The sequence below is a fragment of the Dromiciops gliroides genome, chromosome 1, assembly GCF_019393635.1.
Source record: "Dromiciops gliroides isolate mDroGli1 chromosome 1, mDroGli1.pri, whole genome shotgun sequence".
NCBI lineage: Eukaryota > Metazoa > Chordata > Mammalia > Microbiotheria > Microbiotheriidae > Dromiciops > Dromiciops gliroides.
In genome coordinates, this window is record NC_057861.1 from 21,271,338 (window position 1) to 21,294,655 (window position 23,318).

The 23,318-nt window shown below is 42.7% G+C and overlaps 1 protein-coding gene across 3 annotated transcripts in view; it reads left to right on the forward strand.

Moving 5' to 3' along the window:
• The first annotated feature begins 19,128 nt into the window (after positions 1-19,128).
• KSR2 (kinase suppressor of ras 2) overlaps positions 19,129-23,318 on the forward strand; it is a 651,354-nt gene continuing 647,164 nt past the window's right edge. For all 3 annotated transcript variants that reach the window (XM_043980701.1, XM_043980709.1, XM_043980704.1), the window contains exon 1: positions 19,129-19,422. In XM_043980701.1, coding sequence (XP_043836636.1) covers positions 19,249-19,422 — 174 coding nt within the window. In that variant the 5' untranslated portion in view covers positions 19,129-19,248. The remainder of the gene's footprint in view (positions 19,423-23,318) is intronic.

Here is a 23,318-nt window from a genome sequence, read left to right on the forward strand (position 1 = left end):
TTTGTAATTTTGTAAAATCAAAATTGTCCATTTTATTTTGTGTAATCTTTTCTATCACTTCCTTAGCTATGAACTCTTCCTCCGTCCTTAGATACAAAAGGCATGTATGCATTTGGAGCTTATCTTGATGTATATGTTGTGAGATATTGGTCTAAACTTAATTTCTAACAGATTGCTATCCTGTTTTTCTAGAAGTTTTTGTGAGAGTAAGTCTTATTCTCAGTAACTAGGATCTTTGAGCTTATAAAACACTTGTTTCTGTATGCTATGTATCTAATTTCTTCCACCATTTGACCTCTATTTTTGACAAATTACAAACCTTTTAAGTTTATGCTTCTTTGTAGTACAGTCTGAGATATCCTACTTCCTTCTCACTTTTTCCATTATCACCTTTGAGATTTTGACCTTTCTCCCATGTAGTTTGGTACAACATTTAATAAGTAAATTAATTTAGGTAGTGTCATTTTATTATATTGGCTCAACCTACTGATGAGTAATTAATGTTTCTCCCATTATTTAGGTCTGTCTTTATTTCTGCAAAGAGTATTTTATAGTTAGATTCATATAGTCCTTGAGTTAATTTTGGTAGATATACTCCAAAATATTTTATGACTTCTGTGGTTTTTTCATTTTGTTTTCATTTTTTTTTTGGTTTGTTTTTTGGTGGGGCAATGAGGGTTAAGTGACTTACCCAAGGTCACACAGCTAGTGTCAAGTGTCTGAGGTCAGATTTGAACTCAGGTCCTCCTGAATCCAGGGCCGGCGATTTATCTATTGTGCCACCTAACTGCCCCCTTCTGTGTTTATTTTGAATGGAATGTCTCTCTCTAGTTCTTCTTGCTGGAATTTTATTGGTTACTCATATACTCTCAAACTTAAATATTCACTGAGCTCTGGGGCAGATTGTGTGTCTTCTTCCTCTCCCTGGTTCTGTCTTTTCCCTACTGTAGGTTCAGAATTGTGATAATCAAATAAATATCTCACAACTTCCAGGGTTTTGTCAATGCCAACTTCAAATGCATAAATTGATCCCTCAGTCTCCCTGGAGCTATAGGTTGCATATGTGTATGTGTTTGTGTGTATGCACACACAGATTGTTTCAATATTCAGTCCCCCTGATAAAAATATTTCAGACCCAGACCCATTCCCCAAGGGATAAATTGTCAAAGGTTATAAATAGGTAGTTTTCAAAAGAAAGAATACAACTATTTGGAAAAGTCTTCAAATCATTGATGATAAGAAAAATGCAAATTAAAGCAACTCCCAGGTTTCAATTCATATCCATCAGATTGGCAAAGATAAAAATTTGGAGGGGCTATGGAGAGACAAGAACAATAAGGTGGATCTGGAAAATAATAAAAAGTATACTACAAATGTTACTAAATTGTGTTTATCCTTTTACTCAGGAATACCATTACTGTACATATAAGCTAAGGATGTCAAACACAGAAAGTTTCCATATAAACAGAAATATTTGTATTAGCTCATATGGGTGGGGACCACCCTCCCACTCCCAAACTAGAAATAAAATGGGTGATCATCATTTGGGGAATGGCTGAATACATTGTAACATGTTAGTATATTGGAATGTTATCTGATGAGTATAATGAATTTAGGGCAAATTGGGAAGACTTGAATGAACTAATGCAGAGTGACATGGGAAGAATCAGGATGATTTACATGATGACTACAATAATATAAAGGAAAAGAGGATGGAATGATATTGGAAGTCTGATCAGTGCAATGACTAGTATTGTATAATACATAGTTCTTTAGAAACGACTTTCTGGTTTTTCATCCCCAGCCAATTAAAATGACCAAATGAGCAGTTGGGGGAGGGAAGGCACAGATTTCGTAAGTGGAAATGTAAACTTTAAAGCTATATGCAAGCCAGTTATTATTAATAACTGAAGTGGTTGACAAAGTATATACAACCTGATATGAAGAGAAGAGACAAAAAGTAAGGGGAGGTCATTACAAACTCATTCTAGAAGATGTGAGCCAAAGTATTACTGCCATTAAAAGTGCAATAAATGATATCATAGAATCTAGGTGGTGCAATAGTGCATAGAGCACTGGACTCAGAATCAGGAAGGCATCTTCCTGAGTTCAAATCTAGCCTCAGACACTTACGATCTGTGTGACCCTGGACAAGTCACTTAACCCCATTTGCCTATTTGATAAATCTTCCTGACTTCAGGCTCAGCACTCTATCCACTTCACCATCTAGATGTCCATTCTTTCTCTATCTCTATTAAACTTTCACTATCATTTTTGTACCACTTCAGAAGAATGAAAAGAATTTGATAATTATTATTGGCATTCATAATAGCTATCTTCTCTATAGGCCTTTAAGGATTGAAAAACATGTTGGCTCATTGGATAAGTGGGACATTGGCACAAATAGTACTAGAAATAAAACTAAGAATACTTTTCTCCTCTGATACAAAACCAAGCATCTAATTGTCAGTCAGTCAATAAACATATTTTTCAAGATATATCGTAGGCAATGTCTTAAGTGCCAAGGATGCAAAGAAAGGAAAAAGACAGTCCCTGCCCTCAGGGAGCTCACAGTCTAAAAGGGCAGACAATATGTGCACAACTATGCACAAACAAGCTCTATACAAGATGAATTGGCAATAACCAACAGAGGGAAGGTCCTAGAACCAAGAAGGATTGGGAAAGGCTTCCTGTAAAAAGTCTCCCTATACAGTAGGTGTTCAATAAGTGCTGGTTTTATTAATAAATGAGTGAAATACAGATGTTGTTGTTACTCCTCAAGAAACAGGACAGGAGAAAGTCCAGAAAAGAGAAATCAGAAGGATCAGTGAACAGGGAGGAAGGGGGAGGAAAAGGCAGACAAGCGGGCTATTTGAGGGAACTGTTGTATGAGAAATTTCTATTGATGAGAATGCTCAGCATCACCAGACACATGCTGATGTGAAATAGAGGCAAAGTCTCTACAATTGTCAAGGGGTTAGAAAGGGTGAATAAAGAGTTGTTTACCAAATGCTGAGATACCAGGCCTAAGGACCACCCCATGGTGTTTAAGAGAGGTAAATTTAGAACTATGTACTATTTTACACAGAGGGGAGGAACTATATGGAACTCATTATCCCCCAAGGTGGTACAGACTGAAAATAAAAATAATCTCCCCCAAAAGGGTTAGATTAAATCATAGATGATAAAAACATAAGAAAAGCTCACACTTACTTGTCACTTTAAGGCTTACAAAACACTTTACTTACTTCACCCTTGTGGGGTGAGAAGAGCAAGGATGATTATTCCCATTTTACATATGAAGAAACTGAGGCTTGGCCTTCCTTGCTTTCTTTTGATATTCAGGCCCTTGTTCTATCTATCTGTTATGCCTTGTCCTCATCATGTAATTAGACCATCTTTCTATCACATCTCTAGCTCTAGCTATCTTTCCATCTCTATCTATTGACATAAATTCCTTTAAAATACCTATGCCATTTATTTCTTTATCTGACACCCTTTACTCCTGTCCTTATTCACAATTCCTCATTTGTTCTATGTTTAACCTTCTTACGCTGACCAGATACCTTTCCAATGCCCTTTGCATGATACTTATATTTAATTTTTCCAACCTTATCATATTCCATGTCTTTAAGCCATACAATATCAGTAGACTATTGGTATTAAAAAGGGGGCTTTGTTTTGGGGAAAAATTTGGGGTCACTAAAGGAACTTTGTAGTTTACTGAAGTCAATCCATCAACCATCTCTCCTAATTCTGGGTCCAACTTTTGTTCCTTTGTCCTGGTGATCCCAGACACACAGATCTACAGAAAAGCCCTATACATGGTCTGGCCCCCTAGAAATTCTTCATCCACTTAGTTTTTTTCTCTGTGGATGGTCAGGTCAGTCTCTTTTGAATGGTTTCATTCCTCTCCTGGGAGACACTGTGATGTTTGGGGGGATGTGTTGCCACCATCACGATGTCATCCCCAATTTGGAAAGTCTCCAGGATCCCATAATCCACAGGCTGAACTCCCTGTTCATTCTGGGCACCATGATGGACCTCCTCCAGCATGGTGGTGACTAGTTTTGGTCATCACACATCTCTTCCTGCCTCACCTGATACTCAGGTTGGCAAAAAAGATGACTCCTGTTATGTATTTCAAGGATTCTTGAAGGATTTTGGCATGTGGTTGGGAGACATCACGGTGTAGGAAGAAAGTATTTAAAATGACACTTTGTCCTACAAATTATTTTTATTATGGCCCTCAAACACTAACTGCATACCTTGTATTCTCTGTCTTTCTATCAGTTGGGAGATGATTAAAGTGTGGCCTACTGTGGAATAACATTTGTGAATGCCTGCTTGTCCCCCACTACCACTCTCATTGAGGATGCTCTCAGTAAGCATGGTAGGTGATTCTCTTCCAATTTTATATAGAGGGGAAATTGTATATGGGTTGGTAGCTGTGGATGTTTTCTTGAATTAGATTTATGATTTCTTCTGTGTAGGAACTCCTGGTAAAACTCCCTTTCATTGATGCTCTAGTCTTAGTGAATTGCTTTGGAACATGAAAAAGTTAAATGACTTACTTCTCCAGGGACACACATAGACAGTATGTGTCAGAGGCAGCAGCTGAACCCAAGTCTCCTTGACTTTGAGTCCAGCTCTCTATCCACTATTCTACAGTTGCCTCTCATCGTTGTCTTGGTTGTCTTTAGTATAAGGAGGGTTGAAGATAATTTTCTGTACCTTTGTTAGTATGGGAAGACTTTGGTGGAGACATTGTCCCAGGGAAAAAGACACAAATGAAATAATTACTGCCCTCAAGGGATTTAGGTTATACTGGTTAGGGGTGTATGTGGAATTGAACATGTTAGCACATCATTAAACATGTCTTGCATTGAACAACTACTGCTGAGCCCATCAGGGGTTGGGGGACGACACCATTCTCTGTTTTGTACTTAAGCATGATGTTTAGGTTCTGAGTACTTAGAGGGAATGGAGGGCTTGGCTCTAATTTGAGGGGTTAGGCTCCCTGTTCTCCCACTTATTGACTCATTAAACCCCGCACCCTTGGAGATAATTTTACTTATTGACTTATATAAGTGCTCCTCAAAAAGGGGGAGTAGAAAAAGTTACTCCATGTACAACAAGAATATGGTATGGGACAGGTAATTTATTCCTACACACTCACACAAACTGCTGAACAAAGCTGCATAGGATTCAGTAACAACTTATAATTATTGTTAGTCTCCTGGGAGGCTGATACTTACCCTCATCAGAACATAAAGCATTGGCAGGATCGCTGATTAGTCACTTTACATTTCATATTACTTCTGCATTATCTCCCACTCCAAACCCAACCCTCCTCTTAACCATATCCTCCGCTGGAGTCAATTACTCCTGCAACTGCCGCAACCAATGTTTTCCTGCATTGGCTGCAACCCACTTCTCCTCTCATTGGTACCGGGACTTCCAGACCTTTTGAAATCAGAAAGTCAATCTACTCTGAGAACTGTATTTACTTAGTCAACTACTCAGAAAAGGAAATCTAAAGTGGAAAAGCACAGGAACAAAGTACTTAAGAGATGCTTGTTGACCTGGAAAAAAACACACAAAAAGGCAGCCCGGGGGGGGGGGGGAAGCTCGTGCAGTTGAGTCCAGGTCCATACGGGGTTTGGCAGTGAAATGGAAGGAGCAAACATTGGCTATTCCCTTAACTCCTTTCACTGGAGTATGCTTGCTTCAGAGAAGAGTAAAAACGGTGGCACCTACCTGAAAGCTGTCTCTTCTTTTTACCTTATATAGCATCCTGTCTTCCTGGTTCAGTCAGGGGGTGACCAACTCAGAATTTGTTACAGCATCAAAATATCAAGTACTTTCAACCCTGGGCCACCCCATCTGACCAAAAGCCGGTTCTAAAGTTCCCATGTAGTCCATCTGATCCAGGAAGGGCAACTCGGAGCATATCCCTGATTATATAAGGGAGATAGCCTAATGTGGTAGAAAAAGGACTGAGTTTGGAGTTCCAAGACTTGGGTTCACATCCTGGCTCTGTCACAATGACTTATGTGAAACACTTCATGTTTCTAGATCTGAATTTCCCCATCTGTAAAATGACTGAACAAGATGACCTTCCTTGCATCTCTTCCAGCTCTAACTCTATGACCCTGATATGGTTTGAGGAGGGACAGAGCAGTAACAATTGGGGTGATATGGGTCGGGCTTCACTGTGAAGGTGAAGGATGCTCTAGTTTCTCTTGATCAGATGATCAAAGGGTGATCAGCCGGTAAGTATTGGAGGGAATCGGTGTTTTCCCATGACCAGAACTGATTATGGAAGGATCTGTACTAGGGCACAGGGTCCCCAAGATGTCTCATACTGCTCCACCAGTCCTCTTTCTTTCTTCTTTTTTTTAGTGAGGCAATTGGGGTTAAGTGACTTGCCCAGGGTCACACAGCTAGTAAGTGTCAAGTGTCTGAGGCCAGATTTGAACTCAGGTACTCCTGACTCCAGGGCCGGTGCTCTATCCACTGCGCCACCTAGCTGCCCCTAACCAGTCCTCTTTCAAAATATACTTCTGTATATTCAGCTCACGCTGAAGGAATCTCATGGGCAATGTCAAGGATCACAGTGAAGATGTGTGCCCTAAGTGTCCCCCATAGAGTTATGGTGCCTCTTTGGAGGGGAATAATCATGAAGGGAAGAGTGGGGAGGGGTGAAGGGAACCCTTCATTATTAAACACCTTCTGTGTGTCAGTTACCATGCTAAGCACTTTATAATTATTATTTCATTTGACCCCCACAGCAACCCTGGGAGGTAGGTCTTAGTACGACCCTCCTTTTACCTAGGAGGAAAGTCAGGCAAACAGAGGTGAAGTGACTTGCCCAGGGTCACACAGGCAGGAATTGTCTGAGGCTGGATTTGAACTATTGACTGCATGCCTGTGTGATTACATGGCAGACTGTTAAGCCCCAACTATAGGTCAGCTATGGTCCTTTACATCCCAGGTTGGGATAGCTGATGAGACTTTTTTATTTGGCTCTATGGAGTGAGTCCTTCTGTGTCTTTCAAACCAATTAAATACATGTGTATTTTGGCAGTATTTAGAAGGGCAGATTACAGCCAGGATGGAAGAAGGATGACTTGTTAGATAACAAAGCAACTGACTCCCCCACTAAATGTGATCCGAGAATTCCATTTTCACTCATGAGGCTTGGTGGGTGTTAGGACAGGAGAGCAGTCCTGGCATCTCTGGGCATAGGAAGAGCTGACGATTTTCTTGTGTATCAAGGCTTGCAAAGTGCTTTACATATGTCATCTTATTTGAATCTTGCAACAATTCTGTGAAGTCAGTGATACAGTGATATGATTATTCCCATTTGACAGAAGAGGAAACTGAGACTGAAGTGAATGGATTTGTACATAGTGTTATCATTAGTCAATGTCAGAAGGAAGAGTCACATGCAGATGTCTCCTGACTTCAAGTCCAGAGTGCTTTCCACTACAATTCAGTTCAATCCAGAAGATATTTATTAAGGTCCTACTTCTTGCTGTTTGTCCTTCAACCATGATATTGGGAGGTGATGTCCTGACTTGCAGTGAATTGGATTTAAGTGAGGGAGGGCTGTGCAAGGTCAACAGCCTCACTCTCTCCTTCAGAGCCACCTGGGGTCAATAGTATGCATACATTGGGATGACCGGAGATGGCCTAAAATCCTAGTATGCATCAAGTATTGTGCTAACTGCTGGTGATGCAAAGACAAAAATGAAAGCAGTCCCTTCTCTCAAAGCGGGAACTAATGAGAACAGATGACTTTGCTCTTGGATGCTGGCCCTGGTGGTGAGGTGCAGCCCCCGCCCCGCCCTGTGAGAGGGAATATTTCTTTTCCCTGTCCAACATGGACCATCCCCATATACCTTGCTGCTGTCTCTCTCCTAGTATTCATTGGTGCCCTTCTGGTACATGCTGCACATCTATTATCCCTAGCCTCCCCTAAGGGGCCACCTAACCTAGAGACAATTTGGTCTCAAAGTAGACAGAGCAGTGGATCTGAAATTAGGAAGACCTGAGTTCAAATCTGGCCCCAGATGCTTACTAGCTATGTGACTCTGGGCAAGTCACTTAATTGCTATCTGCCTTAGTTTCCCCAACTGTAAAGGGGCATAATCATAGCACCTATTTCCCAGGGTGGTTTTGAATATCAAATGAGATAATATTTGTAAAGGGCTTAGCAGTGTTTTTTATTATTACCTACTCTGCTTCTACCTCCTACACACACACACACACACACACACACACACAGAGTACCTATGATTGTCACCCCTCCCAACCTTGGCAGTGGTCCCAATGGACCTTCTAGAGGCCCATTTTTTCTTCTACATCTATTGGGAGAAAGGGCAGGCTGACTCTTCTCCTGTATCCATATCCTACCATTCCTTTCCCCATCTTCATCCTGGGTTCCTGGGTTGCTCAGCATTCACCTTACATGGTCAAAATCCAGACCTACCGTTCTACTCCCTGGTCATCTGTGTACCATTGCATCACATGTATACACTTTCTCTCTACCTCCCTTTTCCTGTCCTATTCTAGCTCGGAGAACAGTGACCAAAATACCACTACCACAACACCCCAAAGTAAGCTTGTGGAGGGCAGGGCCTGGCTTGCTTGCTTGTATTTTGGTCCCTGAAATTTAGAACTGTGTTTGACATAGTGACTTGCTTCATAAATTCTCTGTCTTCCTCATTAGCATATAAGCTCCTTTTGGGAAGGGGTGGTATTGCTTGTATCTCCTGTGCTTATCACAGTGCCCGGCACGTAATAAAGGCCTAATAAATGTATTTTTCTTATGGAGGAAGGGAATAAGCATTTATAGAGTGCCGTGCATATTTATATGTATATGTATATTTATAGAGTGTTATCTACCAGTCACTGTGCTAAGCACTTTACAAATACCTCATTCAATTCTCACAACCACCTTGAGAGGTAAGTGCAGTTATTATCCCCTTTTTGCAGTTGAGGAAAATGAGAGACAGAGGTTGAGTGACTTGCTCAGGGTCACACAACTGGGAAGTATTTGGGCCAACATTCAAACTTTCGTCTTCCTGACTTCATGTCCAGCCCTCTATCCATCGCACCACCTAGAAGCCCCATTCCTGGGTTTTTTTTTTTTTTTTTTACATTCCATTCCTGGTAAGTACCTGTTATGGGCCTAGCATATACCCCATTTTCTAGGGGTAAATCAAAAGAACCTTCTCCTTGAGAAACTAAACCAAAGGATAGACACACCTAACCAGTCTCCCCCACCCCCTGAGGAGATAAGATTGGGTGTGGCTGCTGCCTTTGTGGCATGAGGAGCAGAGAGAAGGCTTGAGAGATCCAGAGCCACTCCTCACCCAACTTCCCCCAGCCACCACCAGTGGGGGATGGTCCTTCCCCAATAGGGGAACTTTCCACAGTCAGACGATCACCTCATCAGACCACCATCAGACCTCTATAAAAGTATCTGCCTGTCTCCTGCTAGAGGAGATAGGTATCTCAGAGCCATGCTCTGTGACATACCTTCTCCCTATGAGAAGTCCAAGGATTTCTCTCTTGGTTTCCTTTCCCTAGCACCCTAAATAAACTATTGTTTTATTCTAATTGGATTTGTATGCAAGAGGGTGTCATTCTTTAAAGAGGAATTCCTAAGGACCCCTCTCCCAAACCCTTACCGCTATCACCTCCCACCATTTCCCCATTACAGTACCTTACCTTTGATCCACTCTGCATCCCAAGCTGTTTTTCTTTTATGCAAGGGGGAAAAAAGATGGCTAGTCATGTTTCTCTTGGTTTTAAGCTTCCAAATTGAACCTGGAAGAGAGGAAGAACTCTGAGTTAGGATGAAAGTGATTCTTCACTAATTTGGATGTCTGAGACTAAGTAGCAGGTATCCAAGTACTTGAACTTGTGGCCAGGTAGTAAGGAGTGAGTTGTGGACAGAATTAGGGGCAGTGGTTGAAAGTGGAAGAGTTAAACTGGGTGTAAAGCTGACTTTCCTAAAAAATTATCCAAAAAGAAGACAGTAATTTCCCCTTCACTGAGGTCTTCAAGCAGAGGTTGGAGGACCACCTATCTCGGAACTTGTAGAGGCATCATGGAAATTGTCAAGACAACCAAATTCTCTTCTCAGCTCTGTCTAATAACAAGTCACAACTTTTCTACATTCATCTGTAAAATGATATGAGCACAACCTACCTCATAGATTCTTCATCAGGAGAGCACTGGAGAGACCCTAAATCCTTTTGGGAATGTGAGCTAGAAGGGATTCTAGGGTGGATTTGATGGCCTTTAAGGTTCCTTCAAGTTCTCAGATTTTGAGATTCTTCAAGGAAGAACATCTTCCTTTGAGTAATAATGGAGTCACAACACTAGCATCCTCCTCATGGTTTCAAGGCAAGTCTGAGTTCTTGAAGGTAATGGCCAAGGGATCTCATGCTCTGGCTTCACCAAACCAAACTGAAGAGGCTTTAAGTAAAGCTCCAGTGACAGCCCATGCCTGTGATCACAGGACCAATCTGGCTGGAGCATTCTCCCTGGCCATTTACAAGGCAAAGGAAGAGAAGAAAGACAAAGAAGAGGAAGAAGAGGAAGAGAGTATTTTCTAGTAATAGCAACTCCCCCAAACTGTCAAAAATGGAAGGGTCACAATCTGCATCAGATGAGGGGGTTCTCACACTTGGAGAACAACGGAACTTTTAATATATTTATCATAATTAATTAGAAATAGAATTATATAATAATGCTACACAATGACATTAAATTAAAATTATATAACATAATAGAAGAAATAAGAATGTAATATAAATACATTAATTATAAAGATGTTGTTTTTATAAAAGGCTATTATAAATGTATAAAATATTTAGGTTTATCAAATATAAAATTCATTAAGTTAGGTCATTATTTGTCTTTATAATTAATACAGCATAATGGTGGTAATAATAATAATAATAATAATAAGCAGCTTGGTATAGCGGACAGAGGAGTGAGCCTCCAAGTTAGGATAACCCAGATTCAAACTTCTGATCTGGGTTGTTTGGTTGTGGGCAATTCCCTTAACCTTTCTTAACTGGGATAAACACATTTAAGCAGTCTCTGTAACATTATAAATTGCAGAGAAGCTGCCAATCAGCCCTGGTAGAGAGAGTTTCAACACCAGTGAGGTCATAGGTCTATTCCCAATTCTCCTAAATGATGATGACAATGATTAATATTCTCTAGATTCTTGGGATTTTCAAAGTCCTTTACATGCATTGTCTCATTTCATGGCCCCAAGAACCTTGGAAGGTAAGGGATACTAGAGTCTCTTGAACCTAGTTTTTTTAAAAAAATCATGGGATTGGTTTAAAATCATTTGTATGACCCTGGGCAAACCAATCAATCGATTTATAACTATTTATTAAACTCTTACTATGTGCCAGGCAGTGTGGTAAGTGTTGGGGATATAAAAAAGGCAAGAGATAGTCCCTGACTTCAAGGAGCTCACAATCTAGTGGGGGAGACAACATGCAAATAAAAATAGACAAGGCAGGCAATACAGGAGAAAAAGGAAATAATTAACAGGGGGAAGGCACTGGAAGTAAGAGGGGTTGGGGAAGGCTGTCTGTAAAAGGTGGAATTTTGGTTGGTACTTAAAGGAAGCCAGGGAGGTCAGTAGTTGGTGCAGAGGAGGGAGAGTGTTCCAGGCACCGGGGGATGGCCAGGGAGAATGCTAGGAGCTGAGAGATGGAGGTTCCAGGAGGCCAGTGTCACCGGATGGAAGATTATCTGGGAGAAAGGTATAAGATTGGAAAGGTATCAGGGAGCTAGGTTATGATGGCTTCGAACACCAAGCAGCACTTGCATTTGCTCCTGGAGGCAATAGGAAGCCATTGGAATTTACTGAGGAAGGGGGAAATGACATGATAGGACCTATGTTTTAGGAAAATCACTTTAATAGCGGAATGTAGGATGGCTTGGAGTCAGGAGAGACTTGAGGCAGGAAATCCACTAGCAGGTATTGCAATAGTCCAGGTGTTCGGGAGTGAGGGCTTGTACCAGGGAGGGGTGACATTGTCAGAAGAGAGAAGGGGGGCGTATTCAAGAGATGTTGCAAAGGTAAACTCAACAGACCTTGGCAACAGCTTAGATACGGGGAGAAGAGATAGTAAGGAATCCAGGAGGGTTCCTAGGTTGTGAGCCTGAGGGTGACGGTTTTGCCCTTTACAGTAATAGGAAAGGTAAGAGGTAATGAGGATTTTGGGGGTGAGGTTAATGAGTTCTGTTTTGGGCATATCGAGTTTAAGATGTCTACTGGTGAGGCAGCTAGATGGTTCAGAGGATAGAATACTGGCTCTGGAGTCAGGAGGACCTGAGTTCAAATCCAGCCTCAGACACTTGACACTTACTAGCTGTGTGACCCTGGGCAAGTCACTTAACCTTGATTGCCTCACACACAAAAAAGATGTCTACTGGACATGCAGTTCAAGGTATTGGGAAGGTAGTTGGAGATACAAGATTGGAAGACAGTAGAAAAATTGGCGTAGGAAAGGCACATTTGAGAATCATAAAGATAGTAATTAAATCCATGGGAGATGCTGATATCACCAAGGGGAGTTGTATATAGAGAGGAGAGGACCTAGAACAGAACCCTGAGAGACACTTATGGTTAGAGGACTTGGTTTGGAAGAGGATCCAGCAAAGGAGACAGAGAAGGAACAGTCAGAGGGATAGGAGGAAAACAGAGTGAGAGGGTTGTCCTGAAAACCTAGTGAGAAGAGAGTACCCAAGAGGAGAGAGTGAGCAGCAGTGTCAAAGGCCACAGAGAGGACAAGGAAAAGAGGATGGAGAGAAGGCCATTGAATCTGGCAACTAAGAGATCATTAGTAATTTTGGAGAGAGTAGTTGCAATTGAAGGTGGATTATAAGGGGTTTGGAACAAAAAATGAGGAGAGAAAATCCAGCAGAAGAGATGGCCTGGGGACATGATTGAGGGGTCAAGGGATTAGAGGTCTCTTTCCTTCTTAGACCTCTAGTCAAATGACAGACTCTAACTGGTAGAGAAGGTGCTAATCTGCACTGGTAAAGGAAGTTTCCTCACTTGGAAACTCCCTGTACCATTGAAATATAGGTCCTGTCCCTATCCACTCATGTTTAAAAGAAAGATACTGATATTTCTTTAAGGTGGGGTGGGAAAAATGGTCTTTTACATCATTTACTGCAGAGGCATGGCAGAGTTAAGCCTTCCAACAGTGATGACCTTATTATATACAGTGTCCCAAAAGTCTTTAAAAAGATTACAATGGGGGGCAGCTAGGTGGTGTAGTGGATAAACACTGGCCCTGGATTCAGGAGGATCCAAGTTCAAATCCGGCCTCAGACACTTACTAGCTGTGTGACCCTGGGCAAGCCACTTAACCCTCATTGCCCCGAAAAAACAAAACAAAATGATTACAATGGCACTAAGATTTGTGGGACACCCTCTATACACTTTGACCATTCATAGGGTCATAGGGTTAGAGCTGGAAGGGACCCCAGGGGCCTCAATGTTCAGTAGTCTCCTTTTACTGGGGAAGAAACCGAGGCCCTAAGAGATGAGGGGACTAGAACTTGAAGTTCAGGAAAATCCCGAGATCTTTTTCAATGGATAACAGATGGAAATCCTCAGTCTGCCTCAGTCCAGAATGTTAGATGTGTTAAAAGACCATGCCATTGGGGCAGCTAGGTGGCGCAGTGGATAGAGCACCGGCCCTGGAGTCAGGAGGACCTGAGTTCAAATCCGAAACTTAACACTTACTAGCTGTGTGACCCTGGGCAAGTCACTTAACCCCGATTGCCTCACTAAAAAAAAAACAAAAACAAAAAAACCCCAAAAGACCATGATATTGCTATCCCCAGCTCCCTTTAAAACACTGTTCAGGCTCCATCTGCTTCAAGCCTTTCCTAAGACCTCTGGTTGTTTGTGTTCTCTGCCTATTAAAATTGCTTTGTATATACTTTGCATTTATTTATTCATGCACATTCGATGCCTGTCCTGTAAAATGTCAGTCAGGCAATAAACATTTATTAAGTACCTACTATGTGCTAGGTGCTATGCTAAGTGCTGAGGATGCAAAAACAGGCAAAAAGCCCAGCAAGCCCTCACAAATGACTATTTAATGTTTGTTGTTTCCCCATTGCCTAGCACTGTGCTTTGGCAATAATAGGTGCTTAACGGATGCTTATTGAGTTGAATAGATGACACATTTGCAATGATGCCACCAGTTTTGTACCTTTAAATTCTTAGATGGCACCTCAGAGCATATGCATCATGGAATAGGCTGCTTCAGACTCCCATGTACAAAGCCAGGATTTTCGGGGTGTTTAATTTGCAAAGCTAGAACAAATTGCTGGGCCAAATTGTCCCTTGGCATAAGGCTTGAGTAATGTGCGACGTCAGAAACTCAGGTGCTAGTGCCCGAGGACATTTGCATGCTGAGAGAGCTGGCAGAGGTTCGTTGATAGGCTTGGAATTTTGGGATGCAACAGGCTGGTGGCTTTGCTTATGACCCTGGAGGAGCAAAGAGGCTAAAGGAGAATTCCTGCAGACATTGTGATGGAGGTCAAGATTTGTTTTGTGTGTTGACTTAACAACTAAGGCTAAAAGGAAGTAACAGCAGGTTAATGCTCATCTTGCTCTTACCTGTGTTACTTCTTCAAAGGGACCCCCTCTCTGCAGGACAGTGGAAAGAATTCAGGATCTGGCATCCAAGGTCCTGGGTTTAATTTCCAGCCCTGACACTATCTGGGTGACCTAAGAGAGGCCACTTCACCTCTAAAGGATCCCTTTAAAATTATCTCACTCCTGGACTATTGCAATAGCTGTTGATGGGTCTCCTGCCTCTCCAATCTATCCTCCACTCCAATATCAAGGTGATGTTCCTAAAGTGCAAATGTGACCATGTTGAACTTTAGTGGCTTCCCGTTACCTTCAAGATCAAATATCAAATCCTCTGTTTGGATTTTATAGTTTTTCATAACCTTCCCCATTAGGACTTTTCCAATCTTCTTCCATGAACTCTGTTACCCACTGACACTGATTTCTTTGCTGTCCTTTTTTTTTTTTTTTTTTGGTGAGGCAATTGGGGTTAAGTGACTTGCCCAGGGTCACAAGGCTAGTAAGTGTTAAGTGTCTGAGGTTGGATTTGAACTCAGGTCCTCCTGAATCCAGGGCTGGTGCTCTATCCACTGTGCCACCTAGCTGCCCCTGCTGTCCCTTTAAAGAAACACTCCTCCCGAATCTGGGCATTTTCACTGGCTGCCCACTATGCCAAGAACTCTTTCCCTCCTCAAAGCAACCTCTTGGCTCCCATGACCCTCTTCAAGTCTCAAGTCTCAGCTAAAGTCCTGCTATCTATAAGAAGCCTTTCCCATTTGTTAATCTTAGTATCTTCTCTCTGAGACTATCCCCAATTTGTCTTTTTTTGTACATAATTGTTTACATGTTCTCTCCCCTGTTACACTGTGGCAAAGTGGATAGAGCACTGGTCCTGAAGTCAAGAAGACCTGAGTTCAAATCTCACCTCAGACACATACTAGTTGTGTGACTCTGGGCAAGTCACTTAACTCTGATTGCCTCAAACACCTGGGGCCATCTCCAGTCATCCTGATATATATCTTGCCACTGTACCCAGAAGGCTATAGAGAACAGTGAGGTTGGTGATCTTGCACAGCCCTCCCTCACTTAAAATCCACTGCAAGTCATGATATTACCCCCAATGTCATGGTCCTCTTTGAAAATGGAAGACATTGTGAGCTCCTTGAGAGAAGAGACCTTTTTTTGCCTTTATTTTTATTTCTCTGGTGTTTAGCTCAGTGTCTGGTACACACTAGGCACTTAATAAATGGTGATTGACTTAAAATGAGAGGGTTCAAACTCTAAGGTACCTTCCATTCCAAGTCTGTAATCCTGTATTTAGTAATATGGAAGATAGAGTGGAACAGAGTAAGGTTTCCCATGAGGAACCCTGGATTTGAATCCTGTGCGTTACTTTGTATGAAAAATGGGCATAACTGGGGGCAGCTATGTAGTGCAGTGGATAAAGCACTGGCTCTAGATTCAGGAGGACCTGAGTTCAAATCTAGCCTCAGACACTTGACACTAGCTGTGTGACCCTGGGCAAGTCACTTAACCCTCATTGCCAGCACCCCCCCCCCAAAAAAAAACAATGGGCATTACAATACACATCATTCTTAAATTAGAAGATGGTAGTGAAGAAAATGCTCTAGAAATGTGAGCTGTACTTTTTGTGGTGGCAAAGAACTGGAAATTGAGGGGATGCCCATCCATTGGGGAATGGCAAACAATTTGTGGTATATGAATATAATGGAATGCTATTGTTCTGTAAGAAATGATGAACATGCAGATTTTAGAAAAACCTGGACTTACATGAACTGATGCAAAGTGAGCAGAATCAGAACATTGCACACAGTAACAGCAACATTGTGTAATGATCATCTACAAATAAGTTAGCTCTTCTCAGTAATATAATGATCCAACATAATTCCAAAGGACTAATGATGGAAAATTCTACTCACATCTAGGAAAAGAACTCTGGGGTCTGAATACAAATAGAAACATGCTATTTTTTTAACTTTATTTTTTCATTTTTTCCCTTTTGATCTGTTTCTTCTTTCACAACATGACTAATATGGAAATATATTTTACATCATTGCACATATATAACCTATATAAAATTGCTTATCATTTTAGGGAAGGAGAGGAGGGAAGGAGGGAGAAAATTTGGAACTCAACATTTAAAAAAATGAATGTTAAAAATTGTCTACATGTAATTAGAAAAATAAAATACTATTTTAAAAGAAACATGAGCTGTTATTACTTATGGTGCGTTGAATAGAGAGTGGCCCTTAGTCAAGAGAACCTGGTTTCAAGTTTTACCCCGATCCTGGTGGTGCAGCAAGTCTCTTAACATCTCACTGTCCTTGGACTATTGTCTAAGATGTGTAAGTTGCTAAGAAGGTGCTGACCTGCATTGGTTGAGGGAGTTACATCATTGGACGTTCCCTACGGCAATAAAATTGCGGTTTCCAAGTCGGAATCGACGAAACGTATGGATAGCTCATTAGTGAATTTTGTTAATTCAATAAACATTTTTATTTAAAGTTTCGAGTTCCAAATTCTATACGTCCTTCCCTTCCTCTCCTTCCCCTCTGCCAGAGGTGGCAAGCAATGAGACATAGGTTATACATGTGCAGTTATGTAAAATACTACCATTTTGTTAATTAAACAACCATTTCAGCTCTTATGTACAGACCTTTAAATTCAGATAAGACAAGTTCCTTTCCCTCAAGGTAGGCTAGGACAAGGTGCAAGCAAAATACCACTTAAGGTCATAGATTTACAACTAGAAGTGTTCATAGACTTCATTTAATACAATCTCCTAATTTCACAGATCTGGAAATTGAAATCCCGCATGCTTAAGTGACTTACTTAAGGTTAAAGAAGTGATAGAACCTGCAAGTGAACATAGATTTCTCTGATTCTAAGCCCAATGTTCCTTTAGCTATAGGAGGCTGGCCACCTTCCTCTCTCTCCTGAAACGTGGCCGCTTATGAATTCCAGAGCCTATGAAGAATGTATGTGTGTCTCTGGACTGAAGAGCTAACTAAATGCCAGATATTATTAATTATATATAATTCAGCCCTCTGGCCAGTGGAAAGATGAAAATAAAACCAAACCAAAACAACAAAAAAGTAAGGAACACTTCAACTTCTCAGCAGCCTATGAAAGACAAATCTGGCAACGTATAAGGAACACATCCTTTTCTATATTCCGCAGCAAGCTGCTATTTCTACGGTGTGCTTTCCTAGTCAACGCAACCGTTTTGCAAATAAATAAGAAAAAAAATATTAAAAAACAAAGATGAAGATGGTGATGGTGATGGCGACGATGCTGATGATGGTGTCGACGATAATGGTGGTGAAGATGAAGGTGATGATAAACTGCTAGGCTGGCTGTCGGCTTTACTCGGACACATCCCTAGAACGTGCACCCAGAGCTTCTAACTTAGGCAGACAGACACCTGCTCCCGGCCAGCAGCATGCACCTGCTGAACAACCCTGCTTCGTCTCGCGAGACTGGTGCAAATAGTAGCTTTTTTTTTTCTCCCACCTCCTTTTCAAGTGCTCAGCACTGTCGCTCGGCACTGTCGCTCGGCCCGCCCCCTCCCACCATCCACCCCCTCCCTTCAAGGCTCGCGCACAGACGCACACGCACATGCACTGTAGTAATTTCTGCAGGACCCCCGCCTCTCCCCCAATGCACTCCCCTTTCTCCTGACCCCCTCCCCCCACTCTTGGTTTGTAGCACACGCTGGCCCTGCAGGCGCATGCATGCACGCTCGCGCGCCCCTGCAGGGGCCGGTTCCAGGCACGCGCGCGCGCCCCCGCTCTTCATCCATCTCTCCTTCCCTCCCTCCCTCCCTCCCGCTGTATCTCTCGCCCGCCCGCCCTTTGATTGACAGGCAAGATGTCGGTGTGGTGCGAGGGAGAAGGGGATGCAGCAGCCGGCGCCCGAGCCAGGGCACAGCGAGCGGCAGCGGCGGCGGCTGGAGCAAGGCAGACAGCATCTTGAGCCGGCGCCCCGGCCCCGCGGACCATGCCAGCCCGTCCAGGCCACTGCCGGGAGGACGGGCAACTAGTTCTCTGACCTCCAGCCAGCCAAGGCTACCCCATCTCTGGCTCTTCTGCATGGAGCCGAGGGGTAAAGAGTGAGCCTCGATCAGCCTCCTCCTCCATCCTCCTCCTCCTCCTCCTCCTCCTCCTCCTCCTCCTCCATCTCCATCCTCCTCCCCAAGTGCACAGCATCACCCTACTCACTACCTGGCTGGCTCCTGAGCTACATTAAGCATCTCCTTTGGAGCCAGGGACCGAGAGGAGAGACCCTCTGATGGAGCTGACTGGATGCCCAATAAAACAATAAATTCTGGCTTTCTTTTTTTAAAAAAATCCTTCCCCCCTCCCCCCCCCCCCGAGTGAGATGTGGGCTTTTTTCTTCAGGTTGACTGGTTGAGAAGTGGCTTGAGGGGCGGAGGTGTGTGTGTGTGTGTGTGTGTGTGTGTGTGTGTGTGCAAGCATACCACCACCCCTTTCTTTTTCCTCTCTCTCTCTCTCTTTTTCTTTTTGGCCCTGGGAGGAGGAGGAGTGGGGGGAGAGACGGGAGGGGGTTTTGCAGGGCAAGCGATGGATGAGGAAAACATGACGAAAAGCGAAGAGCATCTGAGTTTGCAGAAAGCCCTGCAGCAGTGTGAGCTGGTCCAAAATATGATCGACATCAGCATCTCGAACCTAGAGGGGCTCCGAACAAAATGTGCCACCTCCAACGACCTGACCCAGAAGGAAATCAGGACCCTGGAGGTAGGCTTGCCTGTGCAAAAAAAAAAAATCCCTCTCCCCTCCCCATTCTCTGAATTCCCAATAAGCCAGATTGGGGTGGGGGGTGGGGTGGCGAGGTTTCGGAGTGAAGCGCTTGTGGATGGTTTCTGGTTCTGTGATTTATCACCTTGTAAACCGGCTCTTCTCTACACCTGTGCTTGTGTTGATTTCTCTGCTTGGCTTGGTCATTGTGCGCCCCCCCTCCCACCTCCCTTCCTCCTCCCAGGGAGTCCTCTCTTTTTCTAGCTGTGGATTTGTTTATATACAATGGGGGCTTGTGTGCAGTGTAATAAATTAAGGAGCTGCAGTGAGTCTATGTGAGCCTGCGCATTCTGCAGGTGGTCGGAAGGTGTTTTTCTTTCTTTTTTTTTTTGGATAGCAAAATGTGGCCATCTATAAATATAGAGCTTCCTCCCCCCCACTCTTTTCTCCTTTCCTATTACCACCTTCCCCCACCTTCCACCACCCTCTGCTTTCTTTCTGTTCTGTGGCAGGAGACAGGTATGCATTTTCATCTCATTGAGTCACGTATCTCTGGCCAAATGGTTTTGTTTCAGTGGAGACTTAACGTGCCTAAAAAAAATGGAAAAGGAAAACAAAATCATGCCTACCCCAGTAAATACAGGTGGTGTCGGGGAATCTCCCCTTGGTTTTCAGAACTGTGTGTGTATGCAAGGAGGGGGGTCATCTCTATACAGTATATTGCAACCATCTCTGTAGAAGGTCTGGGGAATGCTAAAGAAGGGGAAAGTGACCCTACTTAAGGAAATAGTCTTAGGAAAGAGTATACCCAACCAAAAGAGAGGGTTAGGGAAGCATTTTCAGAAGGCCCTGGGTTGGGGAGGTTTAGAGGGAGATAAAAATATCTCTTTACCATCCTTCGGCTTAGTTCCGTATGCAGTTGAAGCTGCTGCAGGATGGACCTCCCCTACACCCCCATTTTTCACTCTCTCAGCTTCCCATCAGCATTCATGTATGTGACTTAGTCCAACTTGGGAAGATGTTGACTGGCGTTTTGCAGGAGGGCACCTGGAAACAAAGGTTAGGGGCTTCATAGGATCCCTCCCCTCATTCCCCTTGGCTTGTGTGGTAGGAAGGCAAAAATATGCATTTGGAATGCCTGGTGCTGGGAGTTTGTCCTCCGTCTCTGGCCTTGGAGGTGGGAAATTGCTAGTTTCTGAGGCCCGGAACTCCCCAGTGATTCAAGCAGCCTTAACTTGGGTCAGTGCTTCATGTCCAGTCTCATGTCCAGGCTGGGGTATGCCCATAGACTCAGACTTGGCCCATGGCAGGGAGGTGTTCATCATGTGTCAAGGCTTACCAGGTTTTCATAAAAAAGTATAGCCATTTTTGGAGTGTTGGGAATGATGGTAGTGAAATCAACTGTTTGTCTATGTAGGATGATTTCCATTTTGCTCTTGTCTGGAAAAGAGTCCTTCATTAATGAACCAACTCAATCAAGGCAAAGAATGGCAGACTTGGAGTCAGGAGAGACCTGGGTTCGAATCCTACCTCCAATACTTAATGCTTGGGTGAACCCGAACAAGTCACTTCATCAATATTCTCATTGGTAAAATGGAGATAATTGTAACCCTTACCTCACAGAGTTGCTTGGAGGCTCCAGTGAGATAAAGCTTGTAAATCTCTTTGCAAACCTTAGAGTGTTATTTTAATATACTTTGAGAAGTTGTAGCATAGCAAATACAGAGTTGGCTTTGGAGCCTGTAAGATCTGAGTTCAGATCCTGTGGCTGACACATAGTGACTCGTGTAATCTTAGAAAACTCAAGGATCCTCTTAATGTTTCAGGCAACTCTCTACAATGGTAAGTTGCAGAGAGGGTGCTGACCTGCATTGGTAGAAAGACTTTCCTCATCTGGGAGTTCTTCACACCAATGAAATAAATCACTGGTTCCATATCCCTATCCCCTATGTGAATGTAAGCCACTATCATTAGAGTTAGTATGTCTAAAGTGCTTTAGAAAACTTAAAATGCTATAGAAATGCAACAAATAGCTGTAATAATAATAATTATTTTTAGTAGTAGTAGAATGGAGTAGCACCCTGGCATGGTGGGAAGAGGGCTCGTCATGAAGTCAGGAAGCTATGAATTTGAGTTCTGCTTCTGACACACACTGACTGGGACTCTGGGCAAATCACCTAACCTTCTCAATGCTATAGCTGGCACTCTCAGACTATAACTTAAAGATTAGTTGTCCATTTCTTTTTTGTTTGTTTGTTTTTGCAGGGCAATGGGGGTTAAGTGACTTGCCCAGGGTCACATAGCTAGTAAGTGTCAAATGTCTGAGGCCGGATTTGAACTCAGGTCTTCCTGAATCCAGGGTCGGTGCTTTATCCACTGCACCACCTAGCTTCCCCCTGTCCATTTCTTTCAGTAGAAAGTTTTAATGCTGAAAGTTTTCTACATGGATAAAATCAGAGCCCTGACCACCCTCCCTGTCCTCCCCCCCCCAAAAAAAGTAGAATGATGGAGGGATCTGTAAAGAGATGCTGAGAGATCTCATCTTGCCCTTCCCTTCAGGCTAGGAACTATAAGATCTGGCCTTGGTCCTGACCACACATGGAGGGTGGGTAGGTAGCCCGAAGGACCTCAGGCTACCTACGATTGTCTTCTAGGACAGAATGTAAGCTTTTCGAGGGCAGGGACTGTTGCACTTTTGTCTTTGTATCTCTCCTGCCTATCTCTGAGCCTGCCTTTAAGCAGGCATTTATTACATGTTTTTTTGAATGATCAATGTGATTCAAGGTTCTTAACGAGAAGGCAAACACTGCAGAGTCTTCCATAGTTTGCATTTCGTAACTTTCCCATTACTTCTATGGGGAGCCTCAGAACAGAGGTGGGTAATTTACTGTGGTACAACTTGGCATTGCATTGATATTTGCTATTTTGAGGGTTGTTTAATCAATCGACGAACATTTTTTTAATCTGTATTCAGACTCCATAGTTGTTTTTCTGGATGTGGAGAGCATTTTCTACCATAAGTCTTTTGGAATTGCCTTGGATCATTGCATTGCTGAGAAGAGCTAAGTCTTTCACAGTTGGTCATCACATTAACAAGCATTTTTAAAGTACTTATTATGTGCCAGGCTCTGTGTTAGGTGATGTGGACACAAAACCAAAAGTGAATCCATCCCTGCATTCAATCAGTCAGTCAATCAATCAGTGAGTATTTATTTATTAAGCGCCTAGTATGTGCCAGGTACTTTGTAAGGTACCGGGAATACAAATACAAAATTAAGACAGGCCATGCCCTTAAGGATCCTACTTTCCATTAATATGGTCATTATTATTGTTCTTGTTCTTAATTCAGATAGAAATCATTGTGGGACAATTCTCTTTCCTAATATTAGTCTTTCATGCTTAATGTCCAGTGGACCATTGTGCAGGCAGAGAGAATGATTACTTTTTGTAATAGAATAAAAGCTTTGAGATGTAAGCTCATCTTTTGTAGGATCAATGAAAGCTTCTTCCATATAACTTCAGTGGCAGAGAGGATAATAGGAAGGATGTGTACTTCATTTTCTTCCCACATGTTTTGAATTCTTCCACGAGGTCTCCACGTTTTGAGAGCTTTTCAAGGCATGTCATTTGTTGGTTCTGAGTTTTGATATAGTGATCTGTTAAAAACATTGTTTTTTTTTTTTTTTTTTTTTTTTTTTTAGTGAGGCAATGGGGGTTAAGTGACTTGCCCAGGGTCACACAGCTAGTAAGTGTCAAGTGTCTGAGGCCGGATTTGAACTCAGGTACTCCTGAATCCAGGGCTGGCGCTTTAACCACTGCGCCATCTAGCTGCCCCCTAAAAAACATTGTTTTTCAAATTTTGTGGGTTACTGTTATATCACAGAGATTGTAGGTAA